Source organism: Acanthochromis polyacanthus, chromosome 16, assembly GCF_021347895.1.
Source record: "Acanthochromis polyacanthus isolate Apoly-LR-REF ecotype Palm Island chromosome 16, KAUST_Apoly_ChrSc, whole genome shotgun sequence".
NCBI classification, from domain to species: Eukaryota; Metazoa; Chordata; class Actinopteri; family Pomacentridae; genus Acanthochromis; species Acanthochromis polyacanthus.
The window spans coordinates 1,583,695-1,599,639 of record NC_067128.1 but is presented as its reverse complement, the minus strand read 5'-3'; the positions used below and the strand labels follow the sequence as shown (position 1 = coordinate 1,599,639).

General features: G+C 40.7%; 1 protein-coding gene across 2 annotated transcripts; it reads right to left on the bottom strand.

Moving 5' to 3' along the window:
• Nucleotides 1-2,082: 2,082 nt before the first annotated feature.
• On the bottom strand, nt 2,083-15,787 carry ints9 (integrator complex subunit 9). 2 transcript variants are annotated; one of them, XM_022210346.2, is made up of 17 exons: nt 15,645-15,787; nt 15,153-15,280; nt 15,010-15,070; nt 14,134-14,196; nt 13,663-13,802; nt 12,243-12,329; nt 11,437-11,557; nt 11,044-11,178; nt 9,519-9,630; nt 9,232-9,412; nt 8,963-9,023; nt 6,028-6,199; nt 5,823-5,947; nt 3,891-4,058; nt 3,553-3,651; nt 3,337-3,474; nt 2,083-3,184 (listed from the first exon to the last, which is right to left on the bottom strand). In XM_022210346.2, the coding sequence occupies exons 1-17, from the start codon at nt 15,651-15,653 to the stop codon at nt 3,008-3,010; spliced, it is 1,977 nt and encodes a 658-aa protein (XP_022066038.1). In that variant the 5' UTR covers nt 15,654-15,787; the 3' UTR covers nt 2,083-3,007. The 2 variants fall into 2 exon arrangements, 1 of the variants encoding a protein (XP_022066038.1); XR_007936714.1 differs by lacking the exon at nt 2,083-3,184 and having other exon boundaries at nt 6,028-6,260.
• Nucleotides 15,788-15,945: the final 158 nt, after the last annotated feature.

Below are 15,945 nucleotides of genomic sequence, written 5' to 3'. Positions count from 1 at the left end.
CCAAAAATATTGTTTCCTCGTCTGAAAAAAATCCAAAAATTCTGCAAAAAAATTCCCCAAATTCCTGAAAATCTATGAAACCTTCAGGAGGAAAATTCCAATAATTACTTTTATTTATGTTTTAAAAAATCCCCCAAATTTGGCAAGAAAATTCTTGTAAATATTTTCAAAAAATGAGTAAAAATCTTCCAAAAAATCCTAAAAACATCTAAAGTGATTACATATATATCAGTGAAACTTCTATTTTCTTTAAGAACATTCACAAAAAAAAACCCAAATCATACTCCTCAGTGGATGCGGTTTGAGCTCTACTTCCATGGAGTCACAGGAACGCCGCAATAAAAGGTAAATCTGTTGTTTTTTTTAAAAAAAAAAGGAAATAAATGTGTAAATATAAAGAGAAATAAATCTCTGAAAAAATAAGAAAATAAAAGTAAATATGAAGAATAAAAGAATAAATAAATCTGGTTTAGAAAAAGTAGATGTGTAAACATTAAAAGGAATAAAAAGAATAAATAAATAAGGAAATAAAAAGGCAAAATTTGTGTTTGTTTTGTGCGTTTTTTCATTTTGTCATTGCTTTTTCACTTCTGTCCAACAAGTAAAAAACAAATGTAAAAGAGAAAAGCAAAGACAAAACTCGCCTTCATATTTATGCCTTTTCACTTCCTATTCAGGCTTTTCTAGCTGCTTCATTGTCCATCACACTCCACTGGTTTGGCTGTTCTTCCCCATTCTGACTCGTCACTGCAGGAAAATCCCGTTACCAATAACAACGGCGGCTCTGTTGTAACGAGGTGAGCCGTGACGGTGAGTCAGCGACGTCAGAAAGTGTAAAAACACCAGTTCTGCCTGTTTTACTGGAGGAGGAAGCATTTCAGACCAACTAAGAGCTCTTCAGGATAGAGGTGGTCAGTCGTTATTGTGCCTGTGTGGCTGAAGACTAAATACTGATTAGATGCTTTGTTTACAGCAGGGGTGTCCAACATGAGGCCCGTGGTCCAAAAGTGGTCCTCCAGAGGGTCCAATCCGGCCCTCAAAGTGTAAAAATTACAGAGAAGACATTAACTGCAGATTGTAAATCAGTAAAACTATAAATTTAAAATCATTTCTAGACCATGACAAGTTGTTTGGATCATAAATTAAATACTAGATTGTTGTTTTGTCATTTTGTGTCTCATTTTTTAAATATTTTGTCTGATTTTTGTCGTTTGTCTCATGTTTCTGTCTTTTGTTTTTGTTTCTCGCTTTTGTCTAATTTTTTGTCGTGTGTCATTTGTTTTTGGTCGGTTTCTAACTTTTTTGTCTCTTGTTTCGTGTCGCTTGTCTCACGCTTTTGTCGTTTTGTTTCTCATTTTTATTGTTCATTTTTGGTCTCATTTATGTAATTTTTTGTCTCGCTTTTGTCATTTGTCCATTTTTTTGTCGTTTTGTAACTTTTTTGTCTTGTTTCGAGTCATTTGTCTCATTTTTGTCATTCTGTGTCTTGTTTTTGTCATTTTACGTCGCATTTTTGTAATATTTTGTCTTGTTTTTGTTGTTTTTTGTCTATTTTGTCTGATTTTTGTCATTTAAATAAAGTAATACATTATACAGCTCCAGGTGACTAAATGTTGTGTTCCTTTGTAGACACTCTGTGATCTGGAAGTTGTAATGTGGAAATGATAAACTGAGGATGAATGTGGATGAAACTGAACTTATTTCTCATATTTCAGGTTGTTCATGATGTTTTGTTAGAAGATAATTCCTTACATGTGAACATTTTCAGAGCGTATTTTTTTGCACTAAACCAAAGGAACCATTAGGAGTTGTGGTTATTTACAGGTTGTTCTGCTGTGGTTTTACTGGTTTTACTGGTCCGGATCACTGGAGATCAGACTGGACTAAGATGAGTTTGACTCTCCTGGTTTAGATGTTTTGTTTCGAGGGTTGCAATCTGGGAAAAGTGAATGACGCTGAACAGATGAATCGCATGAAGTGAAACTACATTTTTATGTTCAGTTACTTTTCCTCCTTCCTCATGACTGAGTTTCCATTTGAATTCAGTTTCTCTGATAAAGGCTGCAGTGATGAAAGACTCAGTAGTTTTCTACAACTATTTTTTAATACAAAATAATCCATCTGTGTGAGCTTCATACAAATAAAACATGACAGCAGAACTACTGCTGCGGCGTTAAACAGGACAGGTCAGTACTCGGCTCCGTCTGCAGTCCAGTGAAGCACAAACATGAAGTCTTTGGACTGTTTTGGATTTCTTCATTTAGCTCAAACTTGAAGCAGAGAAGAAAACATCTAAAACATTTAGCGTCCATCTGCAGCTGAGTGGATCCGACCTTCACGTGGAGGATCAGCAGCTTCCATCAGGAGGAGAAACAGCAGCTGGCAGAGGACGCTTTTCTTCAACGTTCATGTGGTTCTTCACCAGGAATCAGCCCACCTGAGGCAGAGCTCTTCTGCTCCGTCCTGAGGTGTTTGGAGAACATCTGGTGGAAACGAGACGTCGACGCCACGGAAAATAAAGCAGAGTATTTGACTTTCTATGAAGTGGTTCACTGTCAGACTGGGATGCTGGCTCCATTCTGAGGTTCTGATCCGAGTGAAGAGATGAACTTTAAAGGCTCCATCCATCGCTGGTGACTAATATTTGATCTGAAGCGTCTCACATTCAAATGTGAACCACTGAGACACAAATCCACGGCCTAGAATGTATTTCAGCTTTCTCTGGAGCTGGGCTTGATTTGAGCATAAAAACTCCTGACAAATATTCACTTTGTGGTTGATATGCAGACCTGGGTAAACACGTCATTTTGTCCACAACCCTACTTGAAGATTTGGTTTCTTGTGACTTCTCCTCTTCCTCGGATGGATGGACTTTTACCTGGACAGTTTAGGAGACATGACGGGACTTCCAGGAGGTTCTGAGTATCTGCATGTAGAATTTAAATCAGTCTCAGATCTTTGTGACTGTACCTCGTGCTGTTAAAACGAGGCCTGAGGAGGGTCCAGGTCAGAGTTTCTGCAGGAAGCGCAGCACCAGGTCTCTCAGGGTGGTCCTCAGCGGCTCGTTGTTGTCGCAGACGATGTGCGTCCCGTCCTCCTCCAGCTGGATCAGCGTGTCCTCGGCCTGCAGGTGCAGAATGTGTCCGTCTGCCGTCTCCTCCACCTTCACCTCGGTGATCCCGTGCTGCAGATGAGGAGATAAACAGATCTATCTATGCATGTAAAGGAATTCCAACTAAATTACACCCATGAGGTGAAGATTTGAGGCTCGTCTGGGAATATTAAAGCAACCAGTGAGAAGGTAGCGTGTTGGTGAAGCTTCCACGGGTTTCTGACCTTCTGCAGCGTTGCCAGGAAGGCTTCCAGCGGCACCGCTCCGCTCAGCAGGGGTTTGGGGGTCATCACCACCGGGGGCTCGTCCATCACTCGCTTCCTCTTCTTGCTGGGAGCCACAGGAGGAGGTTTGGGGACCGACTGGAGGAAGACAAACATCATCTGACTGTAGAGGAGCTGCAGGACACAAAACATCCACATGATGTTGCACAGACTCACCTGTAGCGTGTGCTTGTTGTCCTTGGAGTGAACCACTGCAGAGACGGTTGCCACGGAGACGCCAGGCTTAATCTCGGAGGGCACGAGGGAGTTGGCCAGCTAGGAACAGAAGATTCAGACTTTCAGAGATGAAAATTAACCACCTGCTCGCTAACAGCGGTTTCAATATCTCCATTACACATTTCAGTCTTTGACAGTAATTGAAGCGCCACATGTCGCCATTTCAGACCGTTTTAAATACACCCTCACCATCTGTTTCCAACTTCAGATTTTACTCAACACTCTCAGCAATTAAGCTCACAGAAGAACAGATTCCTGGATGCTCTGCAGCGCCTCACCTCTGGCAGGATGTAGACGCGTTCGTAGCGCCGTCTGAAGGGCAGGTTGAGGACGGAGCAGCGTCTGTAGGGCATGGGAGGAGGCTGCAGCTCCAGCATCAGGTCTGAGCGGTGGGACTGGGTGAGGGGGGGCTGGGTGTACTGCTCCGGACACACCACATGGAGGGGCTGAGAGAGGAAAGCAGGAACAGGAGTCAGCTGGAGGAGGATGCTGTTACAGATAAAGAGGGGCAGCACTGGAGGCTGGCAGCAGCAAATAATGTGTTTTTAAAACTATTTAAATAAATAGATCTAACTAATTGTATTTAAGAATTGTCCAGGCTGATAGGAAGTCAACTCCTGGTACAAAGCTGCAGAAAAAACTCTTACAGAGACAGCAGCAAAGGTGAAGGTGAAATGTTTGCAACGTCTTTTTCCGTTATCGGCTTTGGAGCGAATAAACAAGGATGTGTGTCTCCAGAAGGTGGCGCTATAATCTACAGTATGCACTGCTGTGATAGACAGAGTTGAAGAATCCAGAAACAAAACCGGTTGTTTAAGGACTAAAAAACCCTCAAAGAAAAAGCAGAAACAAAGAAAAGGAGAAAATGGGGAGAAGTGTTCATGGAAAGGCTGCAGTGATTCTTCATCAGCTGCTGTTCAACACGTTTCATGTACTTCAAAGGCGAAACAACTGATCAATAACGACACGTCAAACACTTACCTTATTACTAATAATAATAATGTGTCAGAACTTATTTAGAAAAATGTGTTTCATCTCCTGTGAAGCACATTAATTATTTCAAACCACCTGAAGTGAATGATTTAGTTTCAGGTTGTTTCTTTTTCATTTAGCTGTGCACATTAACCGTTTTAAATTTATTACTTTACCATGCAAATAAATAATCTTAATAGTTGCACATGTCTATGCAACTATAAACGTGGTGAACTACTGCAGAATAAAAAGACTTCCTGGGTGTTTCCGCACACATTTATGTAAATATCTGTTCATATTTAAAGCATCCATATGTGACTGATTCAAACTTCTGCAATTAAGAATCATTAGACATTATTTATTATATTTATTGACACCTTTACTTAAAGGTTTACCAAGACCTGCAACAATAACAAACATAAATGCATTTTTAATGAAAATAAATCAAAATTATTTACTCCTGTGTCTTATCTAACCTGTGCGTTGGTTTTGCATTAAAATATTTACAAAACAAACCAAAAATAAATGAATGAATAAATGAATATAACATGTGAACGATGTAAAGGTGTTTCATTAATCTGCTTATTCATTGATAAACCCTCTGTGTATTGTTCTGTGTGTGGAAAAAGCATCACTGTCTGCAGACTTAAATAAATGAAGCTCATCTGAACTCTGTTTACAAGAAGATTTCTGCAGCTCAGTCTGATTTAATCAGAACAGATTAGCATCTCTTCCTGTCAATAACATATTTAGAGGTGAATAAAGTGAGGATTACTAATAATCCCCCACACTGAAAGGATGGATTCATTACAGATACTGACCACCTGAAGCCCCTTTAAATGCAGACAGAGTTGAATGTGATGGTAGGAGGCCTGCAGGTAAACATCTTCCTCCTCCTCAGTGATTCAGAGCTGCTCTCTTCTCCCTCCTGCTCTGCCCTGAAGCCTGACCTAACATTGTTCTGTTTGTGACTCGCCTGTTAGCTTGGAAAATTGCTTTCACTCTCCTGTTTCCCCCACAGGGCTTTCACTGACTCAGCCGTTACAGGCTCGTTGCTCATTTCTCCTCTTACGGTGTCCAGACGCCCACGAGGAAGACAATCAGCCACCGGTTTACTGGACTCTCAAAGAACATTCTGCTTTCCCCACTCTAAAACCATGAAGGCGTGCTGTAAGGGATCCCCAGCAGAACATCTCCAGACTCTGTGAGGGCTCTGTAGGTGTGGATGGTGATGTTACCTGGACTTCTTTGAGCAGCTTTGACACTTGATGGAAGTTGAGTCGAGTGTCGATGGGACAGTAGACACACTTCATGGCTAACGGCTGGTAGGGAGCCAGAGCGTCCAGGTAGGAGAAGTCTGGCTCTGTTCAGAACAAACAAAGTCACGTTACATCTTTCCGTTAACGGAACCGCAGCGTTTGAAGGACAGTTCTCTGCAGCTACCGGTGAAGATGATGGTGTTGAGGCTGGACTTTCCCCACAGCTCCATGAAGTGGACCACGTCTCCGAAGCGCAGGGAGGGATGGCCGGTGAAGACCACGCAGGGCTGACGGAACTCGCTGCTGAAGTCTCCGTGAATGCTGGGGTAGTGCTTCAGCTTGTTGGTCTGGATCAGCTGAAACATCCACAGAACACGAGCTGATGGACAAGAAGCCTTTTCTGCATGAAGTAAACACCTGTAGCCACATGGAGAAAAATGAAGGCTGGAAAAGACCAAACTAGACAACATCTGGCAGATTCTAATGCCACTATTAGATCTTATACAGGATTTCCTCGGTTTAGGACGTCCTCGACTTACGGCGTTTTGCTGTTACGAGGGGTGACTGATAAGTTCTGAGCCTGACCAAGAAAAGACACTTTGTTAATGAAAACCTTTTGTTCTCTGAGAGAGCAACATGTCAGAAGAGTTTGAGTTCAATTTTGAACTCAATGCGTGTATTCATGCATGTATGATGCCCGAGTAAAGTAGAGTGAGGTCGGTCATTCAAGCAAAATGGACCAAATTGGTGACCGTGCTGTGATCCATCAATTGACCATCAATGGGCAATATTATGCTTCCCTGGTACGTCATCAGAGGGAGAAAATTAACCCTTTAAGCTGCAGTCAATTCCAGCCATTTTCAGTACAAAAAAAAAAAAAAAAATCGCTAATATTTTATTTGTAAATAAAAATATGACGAGAAATACAGGGAATATTGGACGCGCATCGCGAGGTGCATTTCCTTGAAAACGACCGATTCGTGGATTATATGCCGACTTCAGGACATGTTTTAGACAAAATAGTTTACTGGCTTGTTTTGTCTGGATGTCCAAGGTTGGATTATGGCCGTTTTTTGTGGAATCTTTTCATCTGTGTGTAATAATGAACCCGGAAATGTGAGTCGCGCTGTGTGCGTTGAAGCCGTGTATAGAGAACGGATGGATGGATATTCGTTTTTGTCGGACAAATGTGTTTTTCTCACCCGCTGTGGTAATCACATCTGAAAGTGGTTTATACCGGCGGATTCATGAGAATCTAAGCTTTCCATCGGCGTATAGTGTTTGTATAATCGGGTTTGCAGCCTTCGGACATTCTTGAAATTCCTATGCAAATTTGTAGGTGTACCGCCGGCGGTACACTGAAGCTTAACGGGGTAAAGAAAAGCGCCGTGGAATGCTCAGATATGGTGTCCTGTTGCACCAGGATGATGCTCTGGTTCACAAGTCAGTTGTCTCTATGGCTGCCATTCACCAATGTGGCTTTGAACTCGTGCAGCGTCCACCTTATTCCCCAGATTTGGCTCCGTCTGACTTTCATCTTTTCCCAAACATGAAACGGCACCTTGCTGGGACCCACTACGCCACAAACGATGACATCATAGCTGCGGTAAACGACTTCCTACAGGAGCAGGATAAGACCTTCTATGAGAACAGGATCAAGGCGCTACAGAGACGCTGGAAGAAATGTGTGGACTTGCAATGGGATTATGTTGAGAAATAAAGCATCGTTTAAATTTACTTTTTCCTTGGTCAGGCTCAAAACTTATCAATCACCCCTCGTACATCAGAACTGGTTAGGAGGAACTAGTTGGCGAGCACAGCGGATGAATACGTCGTCACGTGGTGCCATCAGACGGCTTTTCTTACATTTGTCACCACATTGGGTTATTCTACATTCACTAACTTCATCGTGGCTCCCAGCATCAGTCAGACTTACAGGTTACCCTTCGGCCGGTATTTTCCTACAGAGTGGTGTTTCAGTGTGAGCTAATGACTGTTTGTGTTACTGTAGTTGTACAAATACGTAAACTGATAGATATCGTGATGGACGTAGCGGCTTTGTTTAAATTTAACGTTTTCACACTGCTGTTACAGTTTTAAACCGCTGCTATATTGTTTTTTAACTTATAGAGCAACTGTAACAAAATTTCATTCAAATGTGCACCAACTAGCACGTTACGAATGACAAAGCGGCTACTCTATTCTAATTTACATGCACAGAAATTCACAATTTGTTGATTAAAACCTGCTAGATACTAAAAATGTTACACATTAAAGGAGAGTTTGTCTCAAAGGAGTATTTAGCCGTTTGTCCTGCAGGTGGAAGATTTTATGGGATATAATAAACACACAGTGTTGACAGATCCATAAAAACAAATTAGTCTGAGGACGTCTGACCAACAATATTTAACGTGACTCCTGGAATCAGACCTTTTCTTCTATTAAATGACTGTTCTGATGGATTCAAAGGGTTTGTTATGTAAAAACATTATCTGAAAAAATGTGGATCGACATGAAATTAAAGACAAAAATGTTTTTTTCAGATACCTCACTGCTGCTACAAAGATTTGAAAATGTAACGCTGGACATTCACCTCCTCAAACCTTAAGAAAAATATAAGTAAATATTCCTAATTAAGAAGCTCTTTGTGATGTAATGCTAGACAATAAAACTAGTATTTTGCCCTCACTGTGGACGGTGATGGAGTGGACAAATTAATGCTCCTAATGAAGTGCTTGGTGTTGATTTTTATTTTAGGGAGAACGTTGCTGAGTTCATGTAATTTGACAAATTACAGCCATACTGCACCTACTTTCATTCCTATTTGCACTACTGTTTCTAAGCTGCGCTTTTTGTCGTATTCCTCTTTTTAATTTTTATTCTTATTATTATTTGTCCTATATTTGTACATATATTTATCCCTATTTCTTATTATGTCATCTGCTCTATGTGCCTTTTTAATTGCCCCCTGGGGACAAAAAGTTTTCTGAATCTGAATGAATCCTCTCTCATTCTTAGCTGGGGTTGCAGGGTCGTGTCATTTTCCAGAAGAAATCAGGATTTCCAGCCATCCTCCAGCTCTAAAACAGCGTTGTTCCTCCATCGGCAGCAGAACTTACCTCTGCATGAGGGAACGGAGGCTCCGGAAGATACACTTTGGTTTGTTTGTTATGACAGAGCCTGAAATTACAAAGAAAAAGGAGAAAGTTTCATAACTGCAGTCAGAAAATCACAAAATGATCCCGTAGAACAACAAACAGCACTGACTGTTCCTCCCTAAATATTAACTCTCCTCTGCATCTGAGGCCGGACTGAGCCCCGATTCGTCGTCATATCTGGATTATTCATTTATTCCTAGTGAATAAAATCAGAACAAAGAGCAGCTCACCACTCAGCAAAGATCTGAGAGAACTCCAGCGAGCTGTTGGCTACAGGAGAGATGAAGTAGAAGGGCGTGGTCCCCAGGCTGGCGCTCTCGATGAACTGGTACAGACACTCCAGCAGGTCGTAGATCACGCCTGAGGAGTAGCAGGGCACCAGAACGTTGCCTCCTGCCCGGATGGTCATGGCTGCAGACGACACACATCCAGCAATCAGTCAACCAAAGTCTGATAACATGTTCATTAGAACGTGTGTCATCCTCATTTACTGAACGTATTTCTACATGCCGCTTACCCAGGTTACTGCAGAACTCTCCCAGCATGCCGTCTGGGTTGGCGGTGGGCATCTGGGTGAGGCCCGTCAGAATCAGAACGTCACTGTTCTTCAGGGAGCTCTGGTCCATCGGCTGAAGAGCAGAAGAAGAGATCATTTATATCATCATATGGCAAAGGAAACCACAGAAAACTAAGGCATCCATCCTCCATCCATCCATCCATTTATCATCTATCCATCCATCATCCATCCATCCATCATCTATCCATCCATCCTCCATCCATCCATCCTCCATCCATCCATCCTCCATCCATCCATCCATTTATCATCTATCCATCCATCATCTATCCATCCATCCTCCATCCATCCATCCTCCATCCATCCATCCTCCATCCATCCATCATCCTTCCATCCATTATTCCATCCATCCATTATTCCATCCATCCATCAACCATCCATCATCCATCCATCCATCCATCATCCTTCCATCCATTATTCCATCCATCCATCAACCATCCATCATCCATCCATCCATCATCCTTCCATCCTTCCATCATCCATCCATCATCCATCCTCCATCCATCCATCCATCATCCATCAATCCATCCATCCATTTATCATCTATCCATCCATCCATCCATCATCCTTCCATCCATCATCCTTCCATCCTTCCATCATCCATCCATCATCCTTCCATCCATCCATCCATCCATCCTCCATCCATCCATCCATCATCCATCCATCCATTTATCATCTATCCATCCATCCATCCATCATCCTTCCATCATCCATCCATCATCCATCCATCATCCATCCATCCACCCACCCACCCACCCACCCATCCATCCTTCCATCCATCATCCATCCATCCATCCATCCATCATGGTCTCCATACATTAACATTTCCTAAACACGTCCAAAGCAAGGCGTCCTAAAAACATCCTGATCTGACGCCTGAACCACCTCATCCGTCTCCTTTGACATGAAGGAGCAGCAGCTTCACTCCGAGCTCCCTCTGAATGTTGGTGTTGATCCACCACAAGGAAACTCATTCTGGCTGTTTGTATCCACAGTCTCATTCTGCTGGTTAAAACCCAGAGCTGATAACCACAGGTGAGAGCTGGAGGTGGGCCATCTGGTAAACTAAGAGCTTCCTCTGTGTCTGGTAAAATGACCACATTACTGCTGATGCTGCATCGATCTGATGAGATGAAGGCAGGACTCACCCCCAACCCAGAGCAAGAAATTAAGTCATCCCAAAGACTACCTTCCAAAGTGTCTTTTTAAGAACTAATCATGCTTCTAAACTACTCCTGGATGGGAAATAATTAGTTATAAACTGTGTGATGATGAAGTGAAACGCCTCAGCAGAGTGTGATACCTTTACTGTTTGGCATTTAAACGCATTTTCCATTAAAAAACTAACTTTTTTTGCAACTATATGACTAAGTTAAACCTAAAAGCACCCGAACTGTGAGTCTACAGATAATTACAGGATGTTCTCTGGCCTGTATTGTATAATTTCATGTAACTCCTGCTGACCTACCTGTGGATGTGTGGTGAGGAGGGATGAACCCGACACGTAGGACACCTTCTCATGATGGGACTGGATGATCCAGTTGGAGCTGCCCAACGAGTAACCGGAGCTTAACGGTGAGACCTGGACGGCTCCAAACAACTCCTGGAGAAACAGAGAAATGAACAAATACGGATAAGATCGGGATGTTTATTTCAATTTATACCAGCTTTAGCATTTAATCCTGGACTCAGAAAGAAAAACCCTGACTGAGACAAACATAAAGACTCTACTGAGCAAATAAAATAAAAGTCAGACAGACAGATGGTCAATTTAATCCAAAGGACATTTCATGCATAAACTGCAGAACAGCTTTAGGTTAGATTTCAGGGAAGAGAAATGTGCCGGCAGGATCTTTCTCACCACTTTCTGGGAATAACCCACGAGCTGCACTTTGCTGAGGGCAGAGTTGACCTCCTGCATGCTGTAGCATCGCTTCCACGTCCACACATCCACCGCATCCTTCAGAGGCCCGGGAAGCATCCTGACACAATAAAAACCATTTCTTTATTTAGTCATTTAACACTGTGTTAAGTCAAATGTCTCTGCTGAGAAATAAAAGAAAGTACAATGAAGCTGTGACACAAAATATACAAATTAAAACCAAAGACAGAGAAAAACAGACATTTTACAGGCAGAAAAGCACGGCTAATTTCATATATTAAAGTAAAAAAAAAAATCAAATATTAGATTCTGTATTTTGAGACAAATGTTTAACCAAAGCAGCAACAGTCAGTTTGCTCTCCTGCACACACTGTTTTTCTTACAGAGTCCATTTTCTGCACATTTACAGGTTTGTAATCTTTTTTTTTGGTGTCTACTACAACATGTTTACACGCTTTAAAGTTCAAACACACATCACTCTTCTCATACTGTACATTGCTGCAGCGCCTCTTTTAATAATGACGGTGACAGAGCTGCTTGTTCTTTGTCTGAGGGACAAACCAGCTGCTGGTCAGCCGTTATGCAAATGTTTTATATTGTAATGTAGATAAGTCACCGGAATTCAAATAAAGCATTGAAGGCAGGTGAGGTGCAGAGGTCTGTCTGTGTGGGAGAGAATACTTTGGTTTGTCAGGACCTTCTGCATGCATAAAAAAGTTCTAAGACACGAAAAGACAGAGAAAATTCCTAAAAGTATGAAACCGGATGACCAGTAGTTTACCAACCGTTGTATTTCCTTGTTCTTCCAGCAGGTGGCAGACTGAGCTTTGGGAACTCTCTCCATGAAATTCACCACCTCCTCCATCAGCAGTCTGAGAACAGAAGAGGGAAAAAAACAACATTTCTGAAATACAGTCACAGGTAATGTGATATTATAGATATTATTTCCATCAAAACACAACGTTTCACCTGAGATGTGGCTGATTTAGACCTGATAACCGCCCAAAAGACAGGAACTTTGGAATTTCAAGTTGGCCGGATTTTTTGTCGTCATTTTATAAATGTTTGAATTTCTATGATCATTAATCAGAAGCACAATAAATAAGATGTTGAGAAAGGTAAATGTACATCTTTAAAAAGTGATGTTTGGCTAAAAACGTTCATTTGATGGAATATGAAAAAAGTCACATGACTGCGGTTTAGTTCAGCGTCACACGTGTGGGATTGTGGGTAATGAAGTACAGCTGCAAAGAGAAAACGCAAACATTACCACAGAGGAAACGATATGACCTAAAAAACCCAACTTTTTAGGTTTTGTTTGTCTCATATTTGTTGTCATTATCTGTTAAAGTGTGTTGCATGGACGTTTAACCCTCCTGTTGTCCTGCGGGTCAAATTGACCCATTTTAAAGTTTAAAAATGTGGAAAAAATATATATATTTCACATTGAAAACTTCCACATTTTCAACATTTTTGGGAAGCTTTTGAACATTATTTTGTGGAAAAAACGAAATGTTAAAAATAAATGTTTCTTTAAGAACATTCGAGAAAAAAAATCAACCAAAATCCAGCAAAAATTGCTGAATTTTGGTTGATTTTTCTCTGAATGCTCTTACAGAAAATATTAGAAGCTTTACTGATATATATGTAATCACTTTAGATATTTTTAGGATTTTTTGGGAAGATTTTTCTTCATTTTTTTGAAAATATTTACAATTTTTTTATTTTTATTTCTTGCCAAATTTGGGGATTGTTTTTGTAAAAAAAAAATTTTTAACAGAAACTTTTAAAGAATTTTCTTCCTGAAGATTTTGCAAATTTTTTATAAATTTGGGGAAATTTTTTGCTGAATTTTGGGATTATTTTCAGACGAGGGAGCAATACTTTTTGGTAAATGAGGACAACAGGACGGTTAATACAGCGTTAGCTAGCTACCATGTGGGACCCGTCTAACAACAGAAAACTAGCTTGAAAGACTTTTTGGAATCTGATTCATTTTTGTGAAACTGTGTTTTTCTGAAATGTCTGTATATCATTTATTTTCATAGCTTTCACAGAGTCGGCTGACAGAGGAGAAAATAAATGCGTGGCCTTCATTAAATCAGACCGGAGTAGTTACAGACCTCTAGCTCTCTTTCAAAACAACACCCAAAAACAGCGTTAAAATCACAGCATGTGTAGTTTTCATCCCGTGAGTCTTCTTACCTCCCGATCTGCAGCGTGGGTTCGGTGGCGTAAACGGTCCCGGTGAAGCCCGTGTGCTCGGTGATGTAGGGCAGAGCCATCATACAGTGGTAGTTGGAGATGAGGATGACATCGATGGTCGACAGGTCCAGCAGTTCTCTCTGGGGTTTATTAGAAAGCGATTTAGAACTACATATTAATGACTATTATGTGGTTAGATTTATATGTGAAGTGCCAACTGTGGAATACTAAAGATGATCGCATTAAAGATGATCACAAGCCACGAGCAAAACACAACATTTTTTCTACATCCATGCCGTCGAAATCAAATCATCAGACAGACAATATCCTGATTCCCTCCCTAAGTCATGTCAGAATGATATACACAATATTTTCCAGCAGTAAAATCAGGAATTTTCAGCTTCTAAGTGAGAGCTTTAGGTAAACACACACTGACTAAATGAACATTACGTGTGGAGGCCGGTTTACTACCTCAGGCAGACAGAACTCTGGCTGCGAGTCCACGAACACCCGTCCTGCACAATCCTTCAGCTCCTGGAAAGAAGGAAAAAAATTGTTTTGCACAATATCATCTGCATCTTCATTTCCCCTGACTGACAAAAGCTTTAAAATCCAACAATGACAGTGTCCCAAAACAGGCTAAAAGTTTTCAGGTTTTTTTGACAATGATACCCAAAAATAAATAAGGTGTGTTTTATAAGTAGTTTTCTTCTTTTTCCAAGTGAATGTGCACATTTTAAAAGCATTCTATCTGCACCTGCCCGAGGACCATCATGATAAAAGTAGGCAAAATAATATGTTAATTCCACGAAAAGAGAAACCTGATGTTCTCTACAAGTAGATGGAAATACAATGCACATTTATTAGTATCTGTAATTTGCAAATAGGAGTAGGAAAGTTTTCTGGCATATGGGATATTTCAAACACAAAAGAAACTATTTTGTCTACATGTGCATAGAAATAGTAATATTTTTATTCTAATTCAATTCAGATTCATTTTTTAGCACCAATTGCAATTCAAATTGTCTCAAGATGCTTTACAGTTGAGAAAATTCTTCAGGTAAATATTCCTCCATCACAAGCACATTAGTGACACTACTTTATCTAAAGTGCAAAACTGTCAAAATTTCCTCTAAATGCCGACAACAAAAGCCTGGACGCTCTTAAATGTCTTCTGTGTCCTAGGTTTTTCCAAACACAAACCAAAAGCAAAAGTAGATATTTATGACTGCAGGTTTACAATATCGCTTCAAAAAACAGTGAAGATCCTTTACAGATATAGAAAGAAAAAGAAACAAGCTGATGTTTAGCTACAGGTTAAATGCACCACAAAACAACATCCAATACCTTTTCCAAGTTTATTGTTCCATCCTTAGAGACCCATCCAGGTAGCTTGGAGAGTCTTGGGCTGAAAACGAAGAAAAAACAGAAAAAAAAATCAATGTAATTCAGAACACTGAGGAAGAAAATAATGAATACCTGTGACTCACCTGTGCACCAGAGGAAGGGGCAGAAAATTGAGGACTGAGGTGGTGTCCAGTCCACAGTCCAGCATGATGGTGGTCGATTTGAACTTGAGGACATTGCAAGGCAATGTAGGATGACCTGACAAACAGTACTGAAAGACAGAAATCACAGGGATGGGGTTAAAACAATACAGATGCAGAAAAAGCATTCTGTGCAAAATCTCGCACCTGAAGCTCGTTGGGTTTTTGCACAAACGGGTTCTCCTGCATCTAATTACAAGAGAATTGATGCTCGACATGACATGAATTAGTTGATTTGTTGCTTCTTTATTTTCACTAAACAGTTTAACCCTTACAGTCTTGTTGTTAGCTGCCCTGCTAGCCCACTAAATGAGACCAAACGTTGCTGTTAGCTGCGAAGCTAGTTCTCTCTTTTTAAGTGCATTCAAATATTTTTTAACCCACTAATATAGTCGACAACTTATTCTATTCTGTACCGTTGCATTATTTACTCACCAATTTCATTTTTTCCAAAAGAAAAACGCCCGATAAATTAATTTAGAGTAGCCGGTGTTGCTAACACAGCATCGTTGTACAGGTCCTCTGTTCACTGTTGTCTAACGTCTGCCCTCTACCTCCCCCACAGAGCAGGAGTGGAACTGCATCCAAATCAAATATGTCTTCGGCGCTGAATAACAAACAAAAGAACGCGTATTTTGACATTTTAAGAAAACAAAATTCGTAATTTACTTAAAAATACAAAAATATTCATTAAAAGTTTAGATTTATTGTCAACAAACGCACGTGCCCACAGAGT